This window comes from Stegastes partitus, unplaced genomic scaffold, assembly GCF_000690725.1.
Source record: "Stegastes partitus isolate 25-593 unplaced genomic scaffold, Stegastes_partitus-1.0.2 Scaffold1058, whole genome shotgun sequence".
NCBI lineage: Eukaryota > Metazoa > Chordata > Actinopteri > Pomacentridae > Stegastes > Stegastes partitus.
Window position 1 is genome coordinate 49,906 of NW_007578789.1, and position 20,921 is coordinate 70,826.

A 20,921-nucleotide genomic window follows, 5' to 3' on the forward strand; every position below is an offset into this window, starting at 1 on the left:
CCGGTTTCAGATTGTACATGATTTGACGTAAGCGGAAGTTAAAGCGGGATGATCCTGATGTAATGGCATTTGAATGTGAGTTGAGAGCCGACTTTAAGCTTCGGCTTGTTATGTAGGTCATGGCTGTCTAGAATCAACAGGGTTACCATAGGATACAGCTGACCAGCAGAACGCCTATTTACTCATTAATTTACAGCTGAAATAGTTTTCAAAACGGTTGATAGACGTAGAAATTATCCAGGATGGTACAAACTTTTATATTTTCTGTGCTAAAAAAAAAAAATTCTCGGGGCGTTTTTTGCTCTCATCTCAGTGTCGGCTCGTTTTTCTTGTCCAGCATCTGTACGGAAACAACTCAGTGATGAGTCCAGAGAAATCACAAATGTCAGTATAAAGTTAAAGTTAAAATGCCATGAATCTTTTTTTTTCCTTTTTTTTTAAAGGAGGAAAAAAACGAAAGTTGAATTTCCTTCATCATTAATTTAGAAAATTATTAAACCCGGAATCAACGTGTGCAACATTTGTGCTCACAGCTGTTACTAGAAAAGAAGCCTGGCTCTACATACTGTACATGTTTTACTTACGTTTTTAATTTGTTTCCATACTTATTATTATTATTATTATTATTAAGAATAATAATAATAAAACTAATAGAAATAGAGCCGATCTACACACCCAGAGACGACACACACAAACACGCTTTAAACCACAAACAATCAATCCACACACAGTAACTACGATGGTAGCAACAACGAAGACAGACACAGGCAAGACTGCCATTCTGCACATACAGCCCCTCTGACCACCTCAACAATCCATTCATACACCAGGCAAGGTGGGTGAAGTGTCTTGCCATGACACAGGTTAGCGGGCGGAATCGAACCTTCCGATCATTGACCGACCCGCTCTACCACCTGAGCCACAGCCGCCCCTACTTGTCTCCTATCTACTCTATGAAAACATTCCTTCCACCCAGTTTATGTGTGTATTAGTCATACTGACTTCACACTTTTTCTTTTTGGAGCTGTTGTAACGGTGAACTTTCCCCACTGTGGGATCAATAAAGTTTATCTATATCTTTACCTATATCTTCATCTTTATCTTTATCTTTATCTTTATCTTTAGCCTTAGCCTGAAATGTCCCTGAGTTGTTGTCACTTGACTTGGTTGGGCTGGGTAGCTCAGATATTTGTTTGTTTATTTTCCAGAATCTGTTTGTTGCAAATATTCTTTTTGCCAAATTTGTAATGACACATAAAGATTAAAGTGATTTTGAAGAAATATTAAGCTTTTATGTTCAGACATGGTTACATTTTACAGAAACTAAAAGCCACACGATGAGTTCAAGAAACGTCAGAAAGTTGAAAGTCTGATAAATTTCAGTGTCATTCTTTCTCTGTTATTTTGAATTTCATGCCTTTTAGCCCAGTTTTGGGTGGGTTCAGGGTGTTGATTGTTAATCTAAAAACCTGTTTGATAAAATGTTCATGCATAGTCGACACTTTGGAACTCTTTCACAGGACAGAGAATCATCTTAAGGTATTTTTAAAAAAGCAAAACACACTGACACTTCCTGCTTTCAATGTGAATAATGTCCTCGTTGACAAGTGATGTTGACGTTGATACTAAAAGCCACTCAAGTGGGTTGAGGCTTTGCTTCCTGTGGTGCAAGCTGCTGTCTAATGCTGTTAGTACTTACTTATGGATCACTGAAGATTTGGTGGCCATTAATCTGCTCTGTACCTCATCAAAATAGACTTCACCTTAGGAGCGCCTTTAGCATGACTTTTACCTGTTTGTAGTAATCCTATTGGCACCAAGTGGAGCCCAGTTTACATAACAACCATCTGTATGAACTGACATTTGGCTTTTTGTGTCGCAACAACGGCGTTTATTCTGCCTAAATGAGCTCATTTGCTGTCGGCGAGTTTGTCTTTGCGGCTGTTCAAAAGTTTACATGTTAGACCAAATATCACGGAGACGCCGAGCGACAGTCTGCAGGATTAGAGCGTTAGTGGTATCATTCAAAGACAGAAGTGGAAGTGGGGCTTCAGATGGATGTTCTTTCAGAAATGTAAGATAAGAATTTTTGTCAGTTCCCCTCAGACTGCCTGAAGACAAATAACTTTAAGATTGAGATCAGATGTGACAGCAGAAAAAAAAAAAAGTACAAAAAAGAAACCGAAAGACAAAACTTTCCTGGACAAGCAGATAAGATCCGCTGCGTTTTGCAGAGTCCCTGAGTATTTAGAGTTTCATTGAATTCAATCTTTTTTTTTTTTTCTGTTTCTTTTTTTTTAAGTTTTGTATCGGTAAATTGATCACTATGATCATAACTGATAACATCCTGCAGGCAAAGTATGTTTATCTCTGTGTGTTATTAGCAGATTTAAATGAGAATCAGAAAGATTAGCACGCAGAAGTGCAGGAATCGCTTTTTACCCATGGATGACGCAAGACCTGATATCTAAATGCCCTTCTTGACAAAATACTACAACTAAATTGCAGCAGGTTGCCACTTGTTTAAAATGGGACTCATCTGATTTTAACAGTTTGTGTAAAAGTCTAGCAGGTAATATGTGCTGACAAAAGCCACGGACGAACAACAGGATGCATGATCACTCTAATGTCTATTTACAGGTCTGATTTAACGCAGCACACATTTATCTAGAGATAAACAATACATATGGGTCATAGGTTCTGTTTAACATTTATGGTTTTGGTCTTTAGTGTTGCAAAAGATGATGCATGTAAGCAAGAACAGCTCGGCTCATGCAGGCTCATAAATGCTGACGGCTGAACTGTGTCCTTTCTCACAGCCAATCATTCTGATTGCATGTGGACGCTGTAAATCCTGAACATTTAGTGGTTTGAAAGGTTTTCACCTGCAATAAATTAGCGAGGAAGATAAAACGTGATGGTTTCTTTAACATTGTGCTCGTTTGAACTGACTCACTAAATGACATGAGCAGATTGTATGAGGTGGGAAGGTCTCCATATAGTTCCTGTTGGTACGTTTACACTCTTCATCTCACAATGACAACTATGTAGAGTCCTCAAGTCCAGGACTACTAACCTATGAGCTGTTTAGCTTGTGGTCAGTCGTGTGCATGAAGGGCCAAGAAGAAGACTGATGGACTTATTAGAAAGTACACCAGTTATCAGTGCATATGCAGAAATGTGCCAAACTCACAGCCCTCCAGAGCAAGCTTTTTGCTGATCAGCTGATCAGTTAACAGTCTAGCTCAGCTACAACACCTTAGTAAGCAACCAAACACACTCCGCTGTGTGTAACTCCATGAGCTATCAACAACCACTGACTGCAACAATGAGGATGTAGTTTAAGAAATAAATGCCTGACTTTACAATGGCACCCAGTCACTTGATAAAGATAAAGATAAACTTTATTCGTCACGAACACAATTATGTGCAGTACAATAGTGAAATGTGCTTAGTACCTGCATCCAGTTGCAATAAAAGAAAATCTAAAATAACAATAAAATAAAACAGGATACGATACCTAAAGTGTTCAAGAAATATATATACATAGATAAATAAAATAAAATAAAAGCATTGCTAGACTTGTGTGTAAGTCAAAAAAGTTTAAGTTTTTTAGTCTGTTTTCAGTTTTACATGTCAACCCTTAGCTAATGTCTTTTTTATAATTTGGGCAACATGAGATCTTGTTGCTGCAGTACCATGAGTGGCCACAAGGACAAACTAGCTGCAAGACTGAAAGGCAGCGATGCATCCACCTCTTTTAGTACATGCTAAAAACAAGCTCAGCTAACGGACACGTTGTACCTACCAAGCAGCAGCGACCAGAGCTACTTCCATGTTGGCAAGCAGAGAGCATTGTGGGAGTTTAGCCAGTAATGGAGCACCATGACAAAGTTTTCTCTGAGGCTTTATGACCCCTGGCTAGGGCATCAGTGACAAATCCAGCTGGAATTAACTGTGTATGTGCCAGTGGCATACAGAATTATAGTTTTTGTGGCTTGATTTGTGTGCCGCTTGGATTTAAACAACAAGTCGGGCTTTGCTTCCTGCCAATACCAGACAATTAAAAATGGCTACGATTGGCCCCAATTCTAATCCCAGGATCAAGTGGTAAAGCTCAGGTCTGAACCTGAGGAGGGCTGTTGTGTGTCTACAAATTGTGACTGTGTGACAGCTCAGTGTGATTGGCCATTAGATTAATAGCTAATATACAACTTTCCGTTTACCAACAATTTCAGAAATGCAGACCAAAGCATCAGACTTTTGATTTTTCTCTTTATATGAGTGATGACTGCAATTGTGCAGTTCCGGTTTGTTGTGGACCACAGTAGTAAGTTGCTCTTCCATTTTTTAGGGGTTGAGGTGGTCGAAACCGAAGCTGTGTAGGTGGTATCCTTGTGGTATACATTTCAGGAACCCAGTGAGGGCATCATAGGTCAATCAATATTATCCTTCACTCCCACTAGGAGTCATCTTAATTGTGTTCCCTCAAAGCTGAGATTAGTTTAACTCGGTACTTGCCCACTTTGCAGCACCACATGTCGCCAAATTTCATTGACTTTCCACAATCTCTGGGTGCAACATGACTACCAGTTCCTGTGCACTCACCCCAGTCGCAGTTTAAGATCATGCAGCGATGCTCTGTGAGTCGAATTTCACTCTTCAAACTACACTGATGTGTGCCGGAATTTACCAGGTTAAGGTTTTGGTCAGTAAATGTTAGCGTAAAATGTCATGAACTCTGATTTTCAATATTGATTCTTAAGAATTTGCAGACCAAGTGGCGTTAAAACCACAGACTGTGAAGCTGTTTCATTTGAATGAAAAGGTGCTTTTAACCTTTTGTATTTGGCCCACTGCATTTCTGCAACTTATTTCACAAACAATTTGCTGATATTATAAATATCTGCATGCTGTTTTTGTGCGGTAGAGGAAGCTGGTTGTTAGGTGTAGCGTGAGTTATCTGCATAAAGGTGTCTTGTATGTGTGTGAATCTTTTGCCGGCTTACTTCAGTGGACATGCAGGAAACGGCCTGTGCTCGGCCTGACACCTCCGGCCTATTTGAGAGATTCCCCAGAGGCTCTTCAATCTTAAAAATGTCCTCACACTTTTACACTGAGGATTTCATGACCTGCTGTACGACAGAGGAGCAGGAGAGGGCTTTGTTGAAAAGCTCTTTAAATCTTATTGTACGTAAACTTTATCGTCGCTAACCTTGAAATCTTGGAAATCAGGCCTTCTGTCCCAAGACTTTCTCAGTTGATCTTCTCACATTGGAAGTAGGGAGAGTTGAGACACTGACTCTTGGCTTTATCGTTGGTGATCATTTAGCTCACTCTCAGTTTCAGTCTGGCCCCTCGTGAAAGTGGCACAAGCTGTTGTTTGGCCTCCTACACTGCAGCGTCCCTCTGCTCTTATTTAGCTCAGGGGATTACTGAGCCAACTTGAGCTGGATTAATGGAGGACGAGAAGGAATTCCCTTTGTACAGTGAGAGCAGGAGGATGGCGAGGCGTTTCTGTTTCACCTCACACTGTGCTGCCTTATCATTTTAGCCCCTCTGCTCGGATGGTCTCAGGGAACCGAACCTCGCAACCGGGGGCTGTTTAAACGCCTCGTGTTTGCGTCGACGGCTTTAAATCGGCCTCTGTCTGGGTTTCACCTGCCTGTTAATCTCAGGAGGGATTTCACGAAGAGCACAGCCCAGCAGCCTGTCACTCTTACCATCTTTTCTGTTGAGGCTTAATCTCTGCATAGTGTTTTGGCTACATCATTGTGAAAGCTATAAGATGGAGCTGCTCGTATATGCAGTCACGTACTTATGTGGAAATGCTGCCTAAGTTTAAAGATAAATAGCACGCGGTCAAGGACTGTGCTAAACCACAGGCTGCGCATGAAATACTGACTCATATATAGAGTTTGCACAAGAACTGCTGTCTGTGTTCTTTAAGGAAGCGCGTGGATAATTTCATATTCAGCATTTGTATTAAATTAACTTTCCAAATGTAGTCCACAGGTAATCGGATGCATCTGCGGGTTAATTAATATCTGAGTAAGAACAAGCCTCATGAACAGTGGCTTTCCCGGCTTTTTTTTCTTTTTTTTTTTTTATTCTGTTGCTCTCTAAATAAATTAGAGGGAGACAAAAACACACGAACAGAGCTTTGTTATTGAATTACATCTGACATGCTCCCCTGAGAGTATAATTCGCAGGGTACTAAAAGGCTCGAGTGAAGTACAACATGAACAAATTAGTTTGTTTTGTACTTATCTTGTAACGGGACCGCTGGAAGGGAAAAGGGATTTAGAGGCAATTTGGAAAAGTAGTGTATTACAAAGATTAAGCGCGGCTGTGGTCGTGTATTGTCCTTCATGGAGATTTAATGGGCTTAACTTAGGTTTGCTTTTTTTTTTTTTTCTTCTTCTTCTTCTTCCTAATCCTGTCGTGAAAAACATGAAATATGTCGCTTCACAGCTCGCACAGGCCCGGTTGTCTTTATATGTTTGACCCGAGAGCGAGGGTCTCCAGTCACAGTTGGTTATTTGGAATAACTTCAGGAGGAAGAATCGCTGCTGCTCAGCCGAGAAAAGTTTGTAAAAAATGCGACTAAGTTGTCTGCACGACTAAATCCGCATTGATTTACGGCCGTGTGTTATTTATGTCTTCTGCTATTGAACAATGTGCCTTTAAAGAAACTATTTGTTGAGCTCAGAGAGTTCAGACCCCCTTACACTGCAATTTTCAACGTTTGCGGGATGAAAATTTACAACGTGAGAGACATTTAGTTGTCAGTTCGAAACTGCGGTCCAAGATCACACTGTCAAAAAAATGTTCCCAAACCCCTGAATTACAGCTTTGGCAACCTGCGACAAAGATGGTGTCAAAAAATTTCGAAGCAAATTATTCAAGCGTGACAGCTGCTACATCCAACGTCTGCACACCGACCAATCATGTTGTAGGGTTTTATTTTGTTTATCCCAATTAAATTTAATGAAAGTATAGCGCACGCACAGAAACCAAAACGATGGAGTCATAAAACGTTTATGTGACCTATGCACATGGATGACGGTGTGTCTCTGCTTTAATGTGCTGTTTTCTGTTGACGTCGTTTCGCTACAGTTTACCAGAAGTTAGCTGCACAGTCGCCTTTACAGGACAAGATTGAGACCACAGATATCTGTTATCGTAGGTTAGCGTGTAGACTGAAAATGCGGAAACAAGTGACTTGTGTCTAAAAGTAAGAAAAGTTACCAAACAGCTTCTCTAAATCTTGTTAAGTAACATGTTCATTGTCTCATTTGTTAAAAACACAAGCATAGAAATGACAATTTTCCATTTTATGTGGACTATGAGCCAGATTTTCTGAGCTGAGAGCAGTTATGACTCCATTAAGTTACGACGCCTGGTCGTGAAATAAGCCAACAACAACCCTGTAAAACTACCAATTGTTGTTTCAAGGAGGTTCAAGGTTCAAGGAGTCTTTATTGTCCCTGTGGGGGTAATTTGCTATGCAGCCAGCAGTAAAACAATAACAATCGCACAGAAACAACAATACATAGCAAAGAGATGATGATAAATAAATAAAACAGAAAGTAGATCTACTTGTTCAGCAGAGCAATGGCAGCAGGGACGCCAGAACACTTGTGTCTGTTAGTTCTGCACTTTGACAGGATGTACCTGACGGAAGCAGCAGGAACTCACAAGCCAGGGGGTGGCTCTGATCCGTAAGAGGTGGCTCTGATCCGTAAGGGGTGGCTCTGAGCCATAAGCATTGAACGGACCTTAATTAAAGGTCTGTTTTGATACAGATCATTCAGGTTGATCCTTGCAATTTTGCTTACGATGTCCTGCAATCTGTTTTTATTTTTGAGGGAAAGGGAGCAACAAATAAAAGAGAAAATTAAGATGGATTCAATAAAACAAGAGTAAATACAAGTGCTGTCAACATTAACGCTATGAAGCTTCCGATATAAATACATGCACTGATGAGCCTTCTAGCATCAACATGGACGTGCTTTTACACTTACAACATGTTACAACAAACTACATAAAACGTGTTCATTAGTGGTACCGGTAGTATTTTGTCTGGAGCCAAAATCAATTGTCCGTATGTTCTTCATGCTAAACAAATCAAAGCCGTAGAAGACTGCTTCGTATTTAGTATACAAACATGATAGTGGCATCAGTCTTCTCGTGTAAATAAAAGTTTGCTTCCCGAAATATCCCTCTGTTCCCTTGAAGCTGGATCTAGAAGGCAATTAGCAAAGATGAGCATAAACAGCGAGCCTAGATGACAGTTTGCGGCTTTAGGGGAAGTTACGTCTTTATCTATTTCTTGGCAAACAGCAGTTCATCGTAGGGACTTCCCAGGGTGTTGTTGTCACCATTAGGTTGCTAGGCAACCAGGTGCGATGTTCTACAGAAGTAAAGAGACAAATAAAGCTGCACCACATAACTATCCACAAAGCCACAGCCACTTTTCTGGTTGTGCAATGTTTGAACATGATATTGCTTTACAGGGGCTGATAGACATTTTTTTGGTTTGTAGTTTTAACTTTGGACTGAGCCATGCTCGATGCTTTTTATGCTAAGCTACGCTAACCACAGGTTGACCACACCCATAAAAGTAGAATAATTCTTTGGAACTAAGTCTGTGGGAAAAAAAAAAAAAAGGAAAGTATTTTTCAAAATGACAACAAGTGAAGACAGACAGCTGGTGTTTGGTCTTTTGCCAGCTTTCCGTGTAGCTGTTGCCAAAGAGGTTAAGAAAATTAGTTATCATCTTGAGCAGGCCACTTTTCGCTGGCTCGGCTTGGTGGAGGAGGGAACAAAAACTATACTGAAACAATGTTGGATGTGATACTTTGCTTATGTTTTGACTACAAGATCCAGTTGATTTTCATACCAGCTTTAATCCCACTGCGAGAGACTCGGCTCACTGCATGCTCTTCCTCTGCTGACCTTAAGACAACAAAGGAAAAAAAAAATCTTTCCTGTGAAAATTATCACCAACTTCAAAATGGCATTCCTCTTGTTTCTTCCTCCGAAGCAGCAGATTGATAAGGAGGCACGCTCCCTCGCCGTTCACTGATCTTTTCCACATGCAAAGCTCGTGCTGCGGCTCAATGTTATCATCAAGCAGACAGTGTTTCTGAGAGCAGCCAGGGGTAGGCACAGAGCTCAGTGGAAACATTTATCCTCTCAGTGGTCGTGGACTTGTGGGCAGGCCGAGCCATCATCTCTTGGAAGGTGATTTCGCTAACTGAATTTCCTCTTTGAGGTTTCCTGTGGTGAAAGCAATTGTGATGTTGTTGCTATGAGGAGACAACACTCAGTTTCTAAGGAAACACCAGAAACAGAGTGCACAGGCCTCATTTGCAACACCACAGGCAAATTCGGTCGTCACATCGTGACTGCAGCCCTCTGGTTTTATGAAAGTGCTGTTAAACTACACACTTTGGTATCTAGTAAACACTCCCTGATGTGCTGCACCGACTCCTTCCTGTGTCTATATGTGTTTGAGGCTGTGTGAATACCTCAGTCTGTGCATGTGATAGAAGCCACTGAGCTTTGTTTTTCAAACTTTTGATTTCATATTTGGCATTCTTGCATTCAGACTTTCAGCAGAGGAAATTAGACTTTGCCTACTATTTGACTTCTTTTTCCTCCAATAAAACCTCAGAAGCTGCCAGAAGGAAGAGGTAACAAACCTGTCACGCTCTGGCGCCTCATGGACACATCTGTACCTCTGTTCATTTCCGTGCTGGTCTGACTGTCAACCGCAAAGTCGTTTTACTTGCATGCTTTTGAAAAAAAAAAAAGAATGTTCCCATCTCAACATAAAAGAGCCTTTTCTTTTGTTTCGCACCTCGTCTAGCACAAACGAGCCCGTTCGTACTCACATTATAGGTGCTGAGCCACACCTAACAAATCTGTGAGCTATTTCCTTTATGTGAAAAATAAGCTGTGATGTGAATGAGGCCGCATTTATGTGAATATGTCGACTCCCTTCCTATGTGGGTGGTCAAGGCAGGAAGCAGACCGTGCATTCACTCTCAGCACCAGCAGAGACGCACAAAGCTTAGTCACAGTTTCCATGCTTGTTCATTAAGTGGCTGCTCCTGGCATCTGAACAACATCTTACTGGAGATGCCACGCTGATAGCAGCAACGCTCAGGCCGGCCCGCAGCCAATAAACACACTCTACTAATGCCACATGACCAGTTAGCAGAGATGATTTCATTTTATTTAGCTGGTAATCGGAAACTAGCGTTGCAGATCCTTTATGTAACAGTAGGCAAACTTAGACCGGGATCTGGTTTGTCGCCGTGCGCCAGATACGGTCCAGCTCTCCACACTCCTCGGTCTAATAATACCCCACCACAGATCACAGGACATACAGCCAGGGAGAAATTTGTCTCCCAAATTGAGCTTTGAGTCTTCATTATCTGCCTGCAGTCTGACTCACAGTGCCGGAGTCTCACCCCGCTGACGGCGCTCTAATGAGGATTGCGGATCACTTTTTTTTATCTCCAGCTGCCCACTAGAGCAGATTGGGACAAAACAACTGGTTTCTGTTGTCAGGTGTCTTCCTCACAGTTTTCTGTTTGCTTGCTGGCGTTTTCTACCCCTGCGAGTTTTGCAGAGAGCTGAAGCCGTGTGAGCATAACTGGCACAGTCACTGTGTGTGTGTGCAGCCACCACTGCTGCACTTGCCTTGTGGTTTGAACCGGCTGATTTGATCTTCTGTGACAGCCGAAATACTTCCTCGTTTGCTGTCATGCTTCACACTGTACCTTCTGGAAAAGGACACTTAAAAGTAAAGCTGAAATGAGGGAGGGAAATGGCAAATATTCTGTGAAAGATGTGCAGCTTTATGTGTCTTAATTTTAAACCAAACATCTCAGTAGGCAACACCAGACATTTAAATTTGTTTTGTAATGGATATTTTGTCCCATTTTCAAGTTATGTATGCACTGTAAAAAGATATGATCAGTTCATAAAAAAAGAATTAATGAAAAAATATTCTGTAAAGTTAAAACATGTTTTTTTTTCAGCTACATTTTTACATATTTCATGATTTCACTGACTTACTCTTCTGAACTTCAAGCACTTTCTGGATGTTTTTTTTTGCTCCTGTCATATTTTAACTCGCTGTAGGTTCATTTTTCAGTATTACATATTTTATACAGTATAAAGTCCTGCATCTCTACGGAAATGACACAAATGTACCAGAAGTAGAGCGAACTCAAAGCTGTATTTTGTGCACTATGAAAGTTGCCATAAATTATAGGAAAAGTTGCAATTAAAATACTAAAACACTTTTCCAAATGCCTCCATGTGTTGCCAACACTGGGAAAATGTTAACTCTACATATTATAGATATTTTGCTGCTTACATTTATAATTTACTCCGATACTTGTCTCCTGGCTGCTCTGTGTAAACACAACCTGCAGTTCAACCCAGTGACAGTTTGTCGCCAGTTGCAGGTTCGCGCAACCCGAGTGAGGATTAAGCGGTGTATAGATAATGGATGGATGGATGTAGAACAAAGTGATAATTTTAAGTGATTTTTCATGATCTTAAACTGGTTTTCTGAAGGTGTGTCACAGGTACAGAGTACTTCAAGGACTCTCAGAAAGTTGAAAATAAAAAAATATTCCTTCTGGGTTGTTTTTTTTTCCCAGTTTCCAGCTGTGATAAATGATGTTTCTTTGGAGATCACTTGTTTTTTTGTTTTTTTTTTAGATAACATGATTCTCAAACCCGCTGGGGGATTTGGAGATTCAGGCGGTTAATACTATTTTAGAGCACTATAAAACTTTATTGAAGACATTTGTCCATGTCATTCTGGTTGGTACAGAGGATCCTTTTTCCATGTCTTTTTTTTTCAATCAGAGGCGTTTAGCACCATCTAGGAGTCAAAAACAGCACTACACACAACTTCTCATGATTTACTATTTCTACTGTTTTTGTCAGAAAGTGTCACATGAATAAAAACTCAATCTTGTCTCTGTGCAGGAATCCTTTTCTCCACGCTGGTGTTTGGACCCGCCTGCGGCTTCATCCTCGGCTCAGTCTGCACTAAATTCTACGTGGACGCTATCTTCATCGACACCAGTGAGTTGAATATTCCTCCACTTCTGTTTCTTTCATGTGCCTCTCTGTGTATGAGCTTTATTTATTTATTTACTCTTCCCCTGCGCAGGTAAGCTGGGCATCACTCCGGACGACCCGCGGTGGATCGGGGCCTGGTGGGCAGGCTTCCTCCTCTGTGGCGCCTTACTCTTTTGCTCAGCTCTCCTGATGTTCGGCTTCCCTCAGTCGCTGCCAACAAAGGAGAGAGAGGAAGGAGCAGACAGCGAGCAGGTCATGCTTCCTCCCTCTCTGAGCCCAGAGTATGAGACTCCAAAGCCCAGCAACGGCGTGATGCCGAACCATGAGCCTGCCAACAGCCCCACCTGCTGTCAGCAGCTCAGGGGTGAGCATCCAGCGCAGTGCTGCAGTGTGTTTATGCAAAGGAACAGACATTCATTTAAAATTTGTAAAATATATTTCATATATATATTAATGTATTTTTTATATTGAAAAACACTTCTAATGAAATTGTTAAACTATGAGTTTATTGCTGTTTATGATGTTAAACCTGCTTAGTAGTATTATTCAAATGCTTTTAAAGTAAAACTAACAACAAAAGCTTCGAGGATAAATCAATTAGTTGTCAGTTAGTAATTATTTCCCAACTGTTTTAATAATGGCTGATCAGTTTGGTTAATTTTTTTAAGAAATCAAAGGTTAAATTTCTTCTTAAATTCCAACATTTTCTAGTTTCTCTCCTCCTCAATGACAGTAAATCTAATATCTACTGATTATTCAACATTATCTGACATTTTACAGCCCAAACAACGAATCAGTTTTTCAAAAGAAAAATATTGTGAGATTAATCAATAATAAAATAATTGTTAGTTTGTAGTCATGGCAGCAATCCCTCTCCATCACATGTAAATATACTAAAGTAAAATTACCAAAGTTTCAAAAGTCTCAAGAGTTGTCACATATTTATATTTAAACTTTATCTCTTTGGGTTTATAAAGTGCCTCAAAAGTGTGCCTAAGTGCACGACTTGAAGCAGCTGCAGCATATTTCACCACCGCAGCTGCTTTCAAGTTTAAGAAGCTTCTCTTCCAAAGACACTTAATGAACCTAAATGCTGGTTTCACTCATTGCAATTATCTCAGATGTGTCTGTTTTGCACTGCTGTGACTCTAAGTAAAGATTCTGGAAGTTTATAATTGATGTTGTTTGACTGCTAGACACATGTAATCAAGTGAGATCAGAACAGGCAACAATACCGTCCTGTCTGTCCTGCTCAGCAGCATGCCACCATGTCAATGCTCATCTCTCCTCATGTCTTCATCACCAGTGATCCCCAAGGTGACCAAGCACCTCCTGTCCAACCCAGTGTTCACCTGCATCATCCTGGCGGCCTGCATGGAGATCGCCGTCGTGGCCGGCTTTGCCGCCTTTCTGGGGAAATACCTCGAGCAGCAGTTCAACCTCACCACCACCTCAGCAAACCAGCTGTTAGGTCAGAGCAAACGCCACACAAGCAACGTCACACACACACTCATTGGAATACGTACCAGTGTTATAAATGTGTTTTGGCCATCTTTGTGTTGAAGGTATGACAGCCATCCCATGCGCTTGTCTGGGGATCTTCATGGGCGGTCTGCTGGTGAAGAAGCTCAACCTGTCGGCGCTGGGGGCCATCCGCATGGCCATGCTGGTCAACCTGATCTCCACCGCCTGCTACGTCTCCTTCCTCTTCCTCGGTTGTGACACGGGTCCTGTCGCTGGAGTGACGGCCACATATGGCAACGAGTAAGACACAACATCAATCTATTTCACAGGGAATACAGGTCAGGGCAGTAGCTGCTAGATCAGATAAACTGGAGGTGCTGCAAGGTGAGAAAATGAAGTTCCCCCACTAAGTATTGCTTTTATTATTGACTGAATTGTTCAAATAAAACTAGAAATGACTTTGATTAAACTAGTGATAACTTGTTTATATACAGAAAAGTCACTAGTACACGTTTCTTCATTGTAAAGAGTTAACAAGCCAAAAAGGTAAAAGCTTAGAGCTCTGCTACTCAGGATATCTTGTCTGATCATGATGGTGTCTCTAGATGCCGCTCACACGAGGTTATCTCACAGTTATCTTGTCTTTCAAAGTTTAACTTCCTGAATAACTGGTCTTATGACTCAACCAACTTACTCTGTTCTCACGATGTAACTTTTAACCAATCACATGCAGCTTCAGCAGATCAGGAACAGCGTATTTTATGTAAGATAAGATGAGCTATATACGGGCTGCACATGAACAATAAACAATAGGTATTGTATAATTCAATATTTTTGTGCTCTTCACGTCCTCGATTGTGAAAGAAGTTCACCGCTAACACGTGTCCCAGTTATTCTCCTGAATGAAAAGAGCATAAACAAAATGATAAATAATAAACTAACACTGCTGCCAAGGCCAGAGGTTTTTTATTGGAGGTGGAGTGCAGCGAGTCTAAATGTGTGAACAGAAACTCTTATTAGTCATTGAGGCGTAGTGGATTCAGTTTTTATTCAAACAACTTTGTATCATCAAGTCCTTAAAAAGATTCGGTATTCAGACAGCGGCCTTGTGTTACTGACGGTCACGTACACTGAATATGAATGCAGCTGACTTCATTGAGTCAGACTGGGGGACATGTCATTCACTCTCATACTGATGCATTGATCGACTCTAATTGTGTTGTAAGAAACGCCTTCTGTATATGTTTCAATCATAAGTTTAGATGAGTCACAGTGAGTCTACTCGCACCCACTTTATCACTGACTGTTAATTCATCGTAGCCTGTTGTTGTCTAGGCAACTTTCATCGTGTAACAGAGTTCAGAGTCAGTTTCAGGTTCTTTACACAAGCTGAAGAATACATTAGAAAAGCCATCCATCCACCCATTACCTATACATATATTATCTATATAGCTGGGATAGTGAGGATTAAGCGGTGTATAGATTATATAAATATATTATCTATACACCGCTTAATCCTCACTAGGGTCTCGGGGGGCTGGAGTCTATCCCAGCTGACTTAGGGCGAAGGCAGGGGACACCTTGGACAGGTGTCTATCACAGGGCTACACTTAGAGACAGACAACCAAGCACACTCACATTCACACCTACGGACAATTTAGAATCACCAATTAACCTCAACATGTTTTTGGACTGTGGGAGGAAGCTGGAGAACCCAGAGAGAACCCACACTGCACGGGGAGAACATGCAAACTCCACGCAGAAAGATCCCAGGTGTCTTCACTGGGACGCAAACCGGTGACCTTCTTGCTGCGAGGCAACGATGCTAACCATCGAGCCACCTTGCAGCCCTTAAAAAAGCCAATAAAAGGAAAATTAAATAGATTAACCCTCTACACCAGTGGGCTTGAAAGGCGATTAATCTTTTAAAATCAGTAAGATATCACTATTTGTTGAGCCAGACATTGTCATGTTTCACATGCCATTCCACTGGAAAAAACTTTAAATATTTTAACTAAATGCAACCTCACAATCATGATATTTTGTCAAACACGCTTTTTCTGCATAAGTCACTCAATAATTCCCCCAAAAAATCCCTTTGCAGTAACCAGATTCTGTAAGAAAACAAACACTTCTGCACAACCAGGATACTGTTAGTGACTCCACTGCAGCCAACAGTCTTGTGAGAACTATTTGGTGACTTTTTACTGAACTCGCCTGAACTGCAGGATTTGTTTATACAGAGGACGACAGAGACACTAATTAAAAATGTAAATAGTAAAATGTCTACAGTATGTACTATGAGTTTAGAAACAGACAAGCATTACATTTTTAGAAAGTAAATAGAAATAAATCAAACACGGACAAAAGTCCTAATAGGCCATAAACACAATACAGTCACGCTAATGCAATGCCTACATTGTAGTATAGATAATAAAATGTCACTTTTTGTATAAGTTGCTTTGAGGACAAATGAAAGAGACCAAACTTCCCAAATTACACAACGTCCTTTTAAAGTCAAAGAGGCTAGAATTGATAAAAGTCTTGTTTCAATCAGTAAATATCTAATTCAAAAATAAGTAAAAATGACTAATGTCAGCTTTCAGTGCTGGACTGATACTTTATAATTAAATCTTTTCATTGTTTCATAACGAGAGCTGCAACAACATGAATTATTCACTTTGTTGCCAAAAAAATTAATCGGCAACAATTTTGCTCCTCAGTTAATTGTTCGTGTAACATTTTACGCAACATTCATGACTTCCAGTTCCTGGAATCACTAAATATGACTCTTCTGAAATAATATTTTATAGATCACAAAATGATTTAATCAGGTAATCGAGACGATAGTCGGCAGATGAATCCGTAATTAAAATATTCATTAGTTGCAGCCATTTTCATCACAACAACATCGTAAGCACGTGTCGCATGGGAGAGGAAAACGTTGAATTACGAGGAGAATAATTGGTTCTGTTCACAGTAAACACTTTAGAAGGAACAGATTTTCTTCATGTGCTCAGTTAAAGTTTTTGCACAAATCCGCCTGTGTTTTGTGTTGTACAGACGTGTCAGAAGCCTTTTTTTTTTTCTTTTTTGTTTTGACGTTTTCATATTTGAAAGATGCAAAACGTTTTTCTTTACCGCTGCGTTAGTGGGAGGAAGTGATGCATCAAATGCTATTTACTTCCTTTCTTTCCTAACACTTTAGATCTTCATAAGTCCAGGGTTCCTTTCTTTATGTGACAGCTTTAGTATCAAATCCTTGACAGATTCTGTTTCTACATTTTGGTTTGTACTACAAAAAAAAGAAAAATTCTATTTGGGTTCAGTACCCAGCTTTACTGTGGACTTTTTATTTCTCCTCATTTCAGTGTGAAAGCAATATTTTTATCTGTACAGTGGCCCTGTAGAAATACTGACTTTGGGGCTTTACTACTCTTTGATTTGGTACCCTGAACCCATTCTGCTCCGGAGCAGGTTAGCTGTGCAGTGCAGTTTCCATGGAGATGTTAAAAGTGAACCAGAGATCCATAGTATCACGGATAAAGGGCTGAGGGTGCTTGTTCGATTTTTGTTTGTGCCTCGTACGGATGCAGTCGGTACTTGTGGAGTGGAGAAAGGTGTTGAGATTCCTCTTCTGTGTCTCTGTTCAGGACGCTAACGGTGGGAAAGAAACCGGAGGCTCCGTGCATCAATCACTGCAACTGCTTCACCTCCTCCATCAGCCCGGTGTGCGGCTCCAACGGCGTCACCTACTTGTCGGCCTGCTTCGCCGGCTGCAGCCCGAGGGGAAGCGCGTCCAACACGTCTCAGGTCCTTCCCCCCTTATTACTGCTCAGCCGTCAGTGACCAACAGAAAACTACCAAACCGATCGCTGTTCTCTGAACTTATTAAAAATATAACACACTTTGTATTTTATAGTGTGTTTAGTTCAAAGCAGACAGAGTCCCAGTGTTTCGTAGCTCTGTCATCAGCAAGCGCATGCTGGGCAATCAAGTGCTACTGTGGTTGTTTCAAGATCAGATGCTGACTGCAGATTAATGCTTTCTGTATTCAAATCACATGTAGAGAGAATTGCTCTCAGCTCGGCAGCACAAAATATCAGTTGCTGCTGCTTCACTGCCGCAGTTTTCGCCGCAACTCTTGTGTTTTGAAGTGCAGATAGAACGTTCAGATGACTTGTTTTCACTGTTTTGGCACCAAATGTCACAGCCAGATGTTACATATGTTCCCTGTGATGTACTTGTTATTGTACAAATGGCTCACGATTGAACCATTTCATCTCTTTTTGCTTCACAGAACCTGAGGGGATGTTCTTGTATATCAGCCGCCGAGGGCGAACTGGGCACGGCGCTTCCAGGGAAGTGTCCGATGCCGGGCTGCCAGGAGGCTTTCCTCATCTTCCTGTGTGTGATCTGTGCCTGCAGCCTGGTTGGAGCCATGGCCCAGACTCCCTCCGTCATCATCCTAATCAGGTATTGTTGTGGCTTCACTCGAGGAGGGTTTTTTTTTTTTTCGAAAATCTCATTCACAGAATAAATTTGCAAGATTAAACAATGTCATTCGTCTCTATCTGCTTCCTCTGAAGGACCGTGAGCCCTGAACTGAAATCCTACGCGCTCGGAGTGTTGTTCCTGCTGCTACGACTGCTTGGTAAGAGCCGCTATCAGATAACATTAATTTTCAGATTCTATCGGTCTGTCTCATTACTCACGCTTGGAGTATTTTGCCACAGTTCCCGTAAAGACTGCGAGCGTGCGGAGGTCTTACCAGAGCTCGCCGTGACTTTCGGTTAATGAGGCCACACTGTCACTCAAACAAATGCTTGTCTCCTTCGACCTCAGATGTTTCTGTTGGTTTTATTTATTTCTACATAGCGAGCAAATAAATCAGACAATTGCAGCAGTGGAAAAACTGCTTCACATTCAGGAGGTGGGAGAAGTAATGGAATTATAAAAATCTAAATCGAGTTATATAGAAGCACGCAGGCGTACTGTACAGAACAGAGACATGACGTGATGCCGTTTGAATAATTTCTGGGTTAAGGAAGGGAAGGTCTTTGATAGAGTGTAGCTACATTGTTAGCTTAGCTTAGCATAAAGACAGAAAACAGGGTTTGGCGTGGACCAAGAACTTAGTGTGCTCAGGAAGTGTTTCTGTTTTCCGTTCTGGTAGATTAATTGTAGCAACAGGACTTTGCTTGAGTTCCGTGAAGACGTGTCACCTCTCATCCAAGAGGCTTCATCAGTTCTGACTGACTAGTTGGGAGGTCCAGATACTTATACCCTCGAAGAGCCATGAGAGGAGTAACTACCCCCCAATTGAAACCGAAACTCAGGTGTTAATGGCTCTTCAAGGATAGAAGTATCTGGAACTCCCAACTAGTCAGTCAGAACTGATGAAGCCTCTTGGATGAGAGGTGACACATCTTCAAGGAACTCAAAGTCCAGTTGCTACGATTAATCTACCAGAACAACCATGACCTGCATGACTGAGAATCTTCACAGACGTCTTTCTGTTTTCCAGGATTCATCCCCCCTCCTCTGATCTTCGGTGCTGGGATCGACTCCACTTGCCTTTTCTGGAGCACGGACTGCGGCGACCGAGGCGCCTGCCTGCTGTACGACAACGTGGCCTACAGGCATCTGTACGTGAGCCTCGCCATCATCCTCAAGGGCGTCGCCTTCCTCCTCTACACCACCACGTGGTATTGCTTGCGCAGGAACTACAAGAAGTACATCAAAGGCCACGAGGGACACCTGACGCCGACCGAGTTTTACCCGTCTCTCAACGACGGCCCCAAACTGGTGGACAGGACAAAGTTTATATATAACCTAGAGGACCACGAGTTTTGTGAAAATATGGAGTCCGTTTTATAGTTCGTAAAGCAAAAAAAAATTTCCAAAAAAAAAAAAAAAAAAAGGACAATGTGGACATTTATATTTCTCTCAAAGGAATATTTTATGATTTTATTGTTCTTTTCTTGAAAGGATAAAAGAGTTTTTTTTGATAAAGGCCATCGGTTCAGGTCACAGGAGACGTCGCTCTCCGGCTCCACGTCCTCGGTAAACTTTATCGAAAGGGTCCATTGTAGTCGTTTACGTATCAGCGAGGTGTCGTCAAGTGTTGCCAGTGAATTCCTGTGTTGACTCGGTGGTAGAAGACGACTACAGCACCGCGTGGCTCAGTCCTAGTTGTTCGTTTAGCGAGTGGACGCGACGCCACTCCGACTATAGATGCCATATGATTTTTATTAGGTCTGTCATGATTCCAGTGATCCGTGTGAAAAATGACAGCTTCCTTTCAGTCAGCACTGTGTGTTCTGTCTGTCACTCTCAAAAAAAATGAGATTTTTATGGTTAATTGAGAAGAAAAAAAAAAAGAAAGAAAAAAAAAAAAGAGTTTGGGTGGTTCTTCAGTTATTTAAAAGTTGCCAAGTGTTTACAGACTAATAGTTCATCAGTCAATGCATTTTATTTCAATGCAGGAAGGATTTCCTACAAAAAGAGAACAGAAACACCCTGACTGGGTTATTATAGTGGCCTACTAGATGTTCTAACTGTTCAGTTTCTTGTTCTCTTGCTGGATCGTAGACACTGTTCTTTTTTTTGATACTGCTTAGACTAGACTGTGAGGTCTCGTCTCATAGGTGCAAACGTGCAATTCATATCGGAGATGTTTATTACTAGTCTCGTGTCAGACTGCAGGTTTGTTCGTTTTTTGTTTTTTCATTCTAGCAGTTTGTTTCACTTCCATGTTTGTTTTTACATCTGCAGAGTTTATTCAGCCTAATATGTCTTAATAAGGGATTAATTAATTAAGAATGTTAATTATATTTTCTCGTGGCACCTAGTGGAAGAGCAAAGAAGAAACTCTAAAGTCATATTTTTATGTGTTTCGACATTCGAGTAAAGGAGATTAGGAGTAATATATTTGTTTCATTAGGCCCAGAATGTTTTATTAGGTTGTGTTTGAAAGGACAGTATAAATTATATATAATCTAATTATCTGGGATGTGTGCGTCTGATGTCACGGAAGATTTGGGACAATTCGTAGTGATGAAAGTAGGATGTTGCGTTAGTGTGGGGGGCAAAAAGAAAAACGTGTGTCTTCGAACTAGGCCTGTAATAGTTGACGTGAAGCTTATAGACGGCGTGCGCAAGGTCGAAGCGAACAGCACTGAATTTATTCCTGGACGACGTGACTCGGCACACGCGACCTGTTACTCTACTGATCTCTCTGCAGTTACAGTTTTGACATTGTCCCTTTTCTTACACTTTTTGTATGGCAACATATGGTTTATTTTACTCTGGAAATAAATTATTTTTCAGAAAATTAA

General features: G+C 41.2%; 1 protein-coding gene across 3 annotated transcripts in view; it reads left to right on the plus strand.

Moving 5' to 3' along the window:
- slco3a1a (solute carrier organic anion transporter family member 3A1a) overlaps positions 1-20,921 on the plus strand; it is a 52,270-nt gene extending 31,349 nt beyond the window's left edge. For all 3 annotated transcript variants that reach the window (XM_008295549.1, XM_008295550.1, XM_008295547.1), the window contains 8 exons: positions 12,022-12,120; positions 12,209-12,481; positions 13,424-13,588; positions 13,683-13,881; positions 17,235-17,394; positions 17,882-18,057; positions 18,171-18,235; positions 19,109-20,921. In XM_008295549.1, the coding sequence (XP_008293771.1) occupies positions 12,022-12,120; positions 12,209-12,481; positions 13,424-13,588; positions 13,683-13,881; positions 17,235-17,394; positions 17,882-18,057; positions 18,171-18,235; positions 19,109-19,461 (1,490 nt within the window). In that variant the 3' untranslated portion in view covers positions 19,462-20,921. The remainder of the gene's footprint in view (positions 1-12,021; positions 12,121-12,208; positions 12,482-13,423; positions 13,589-13,682; positions 13,882-17,234; positions 17,395-17,881; positions 18,058-18,170; positions 18,236-19,108) is intronic.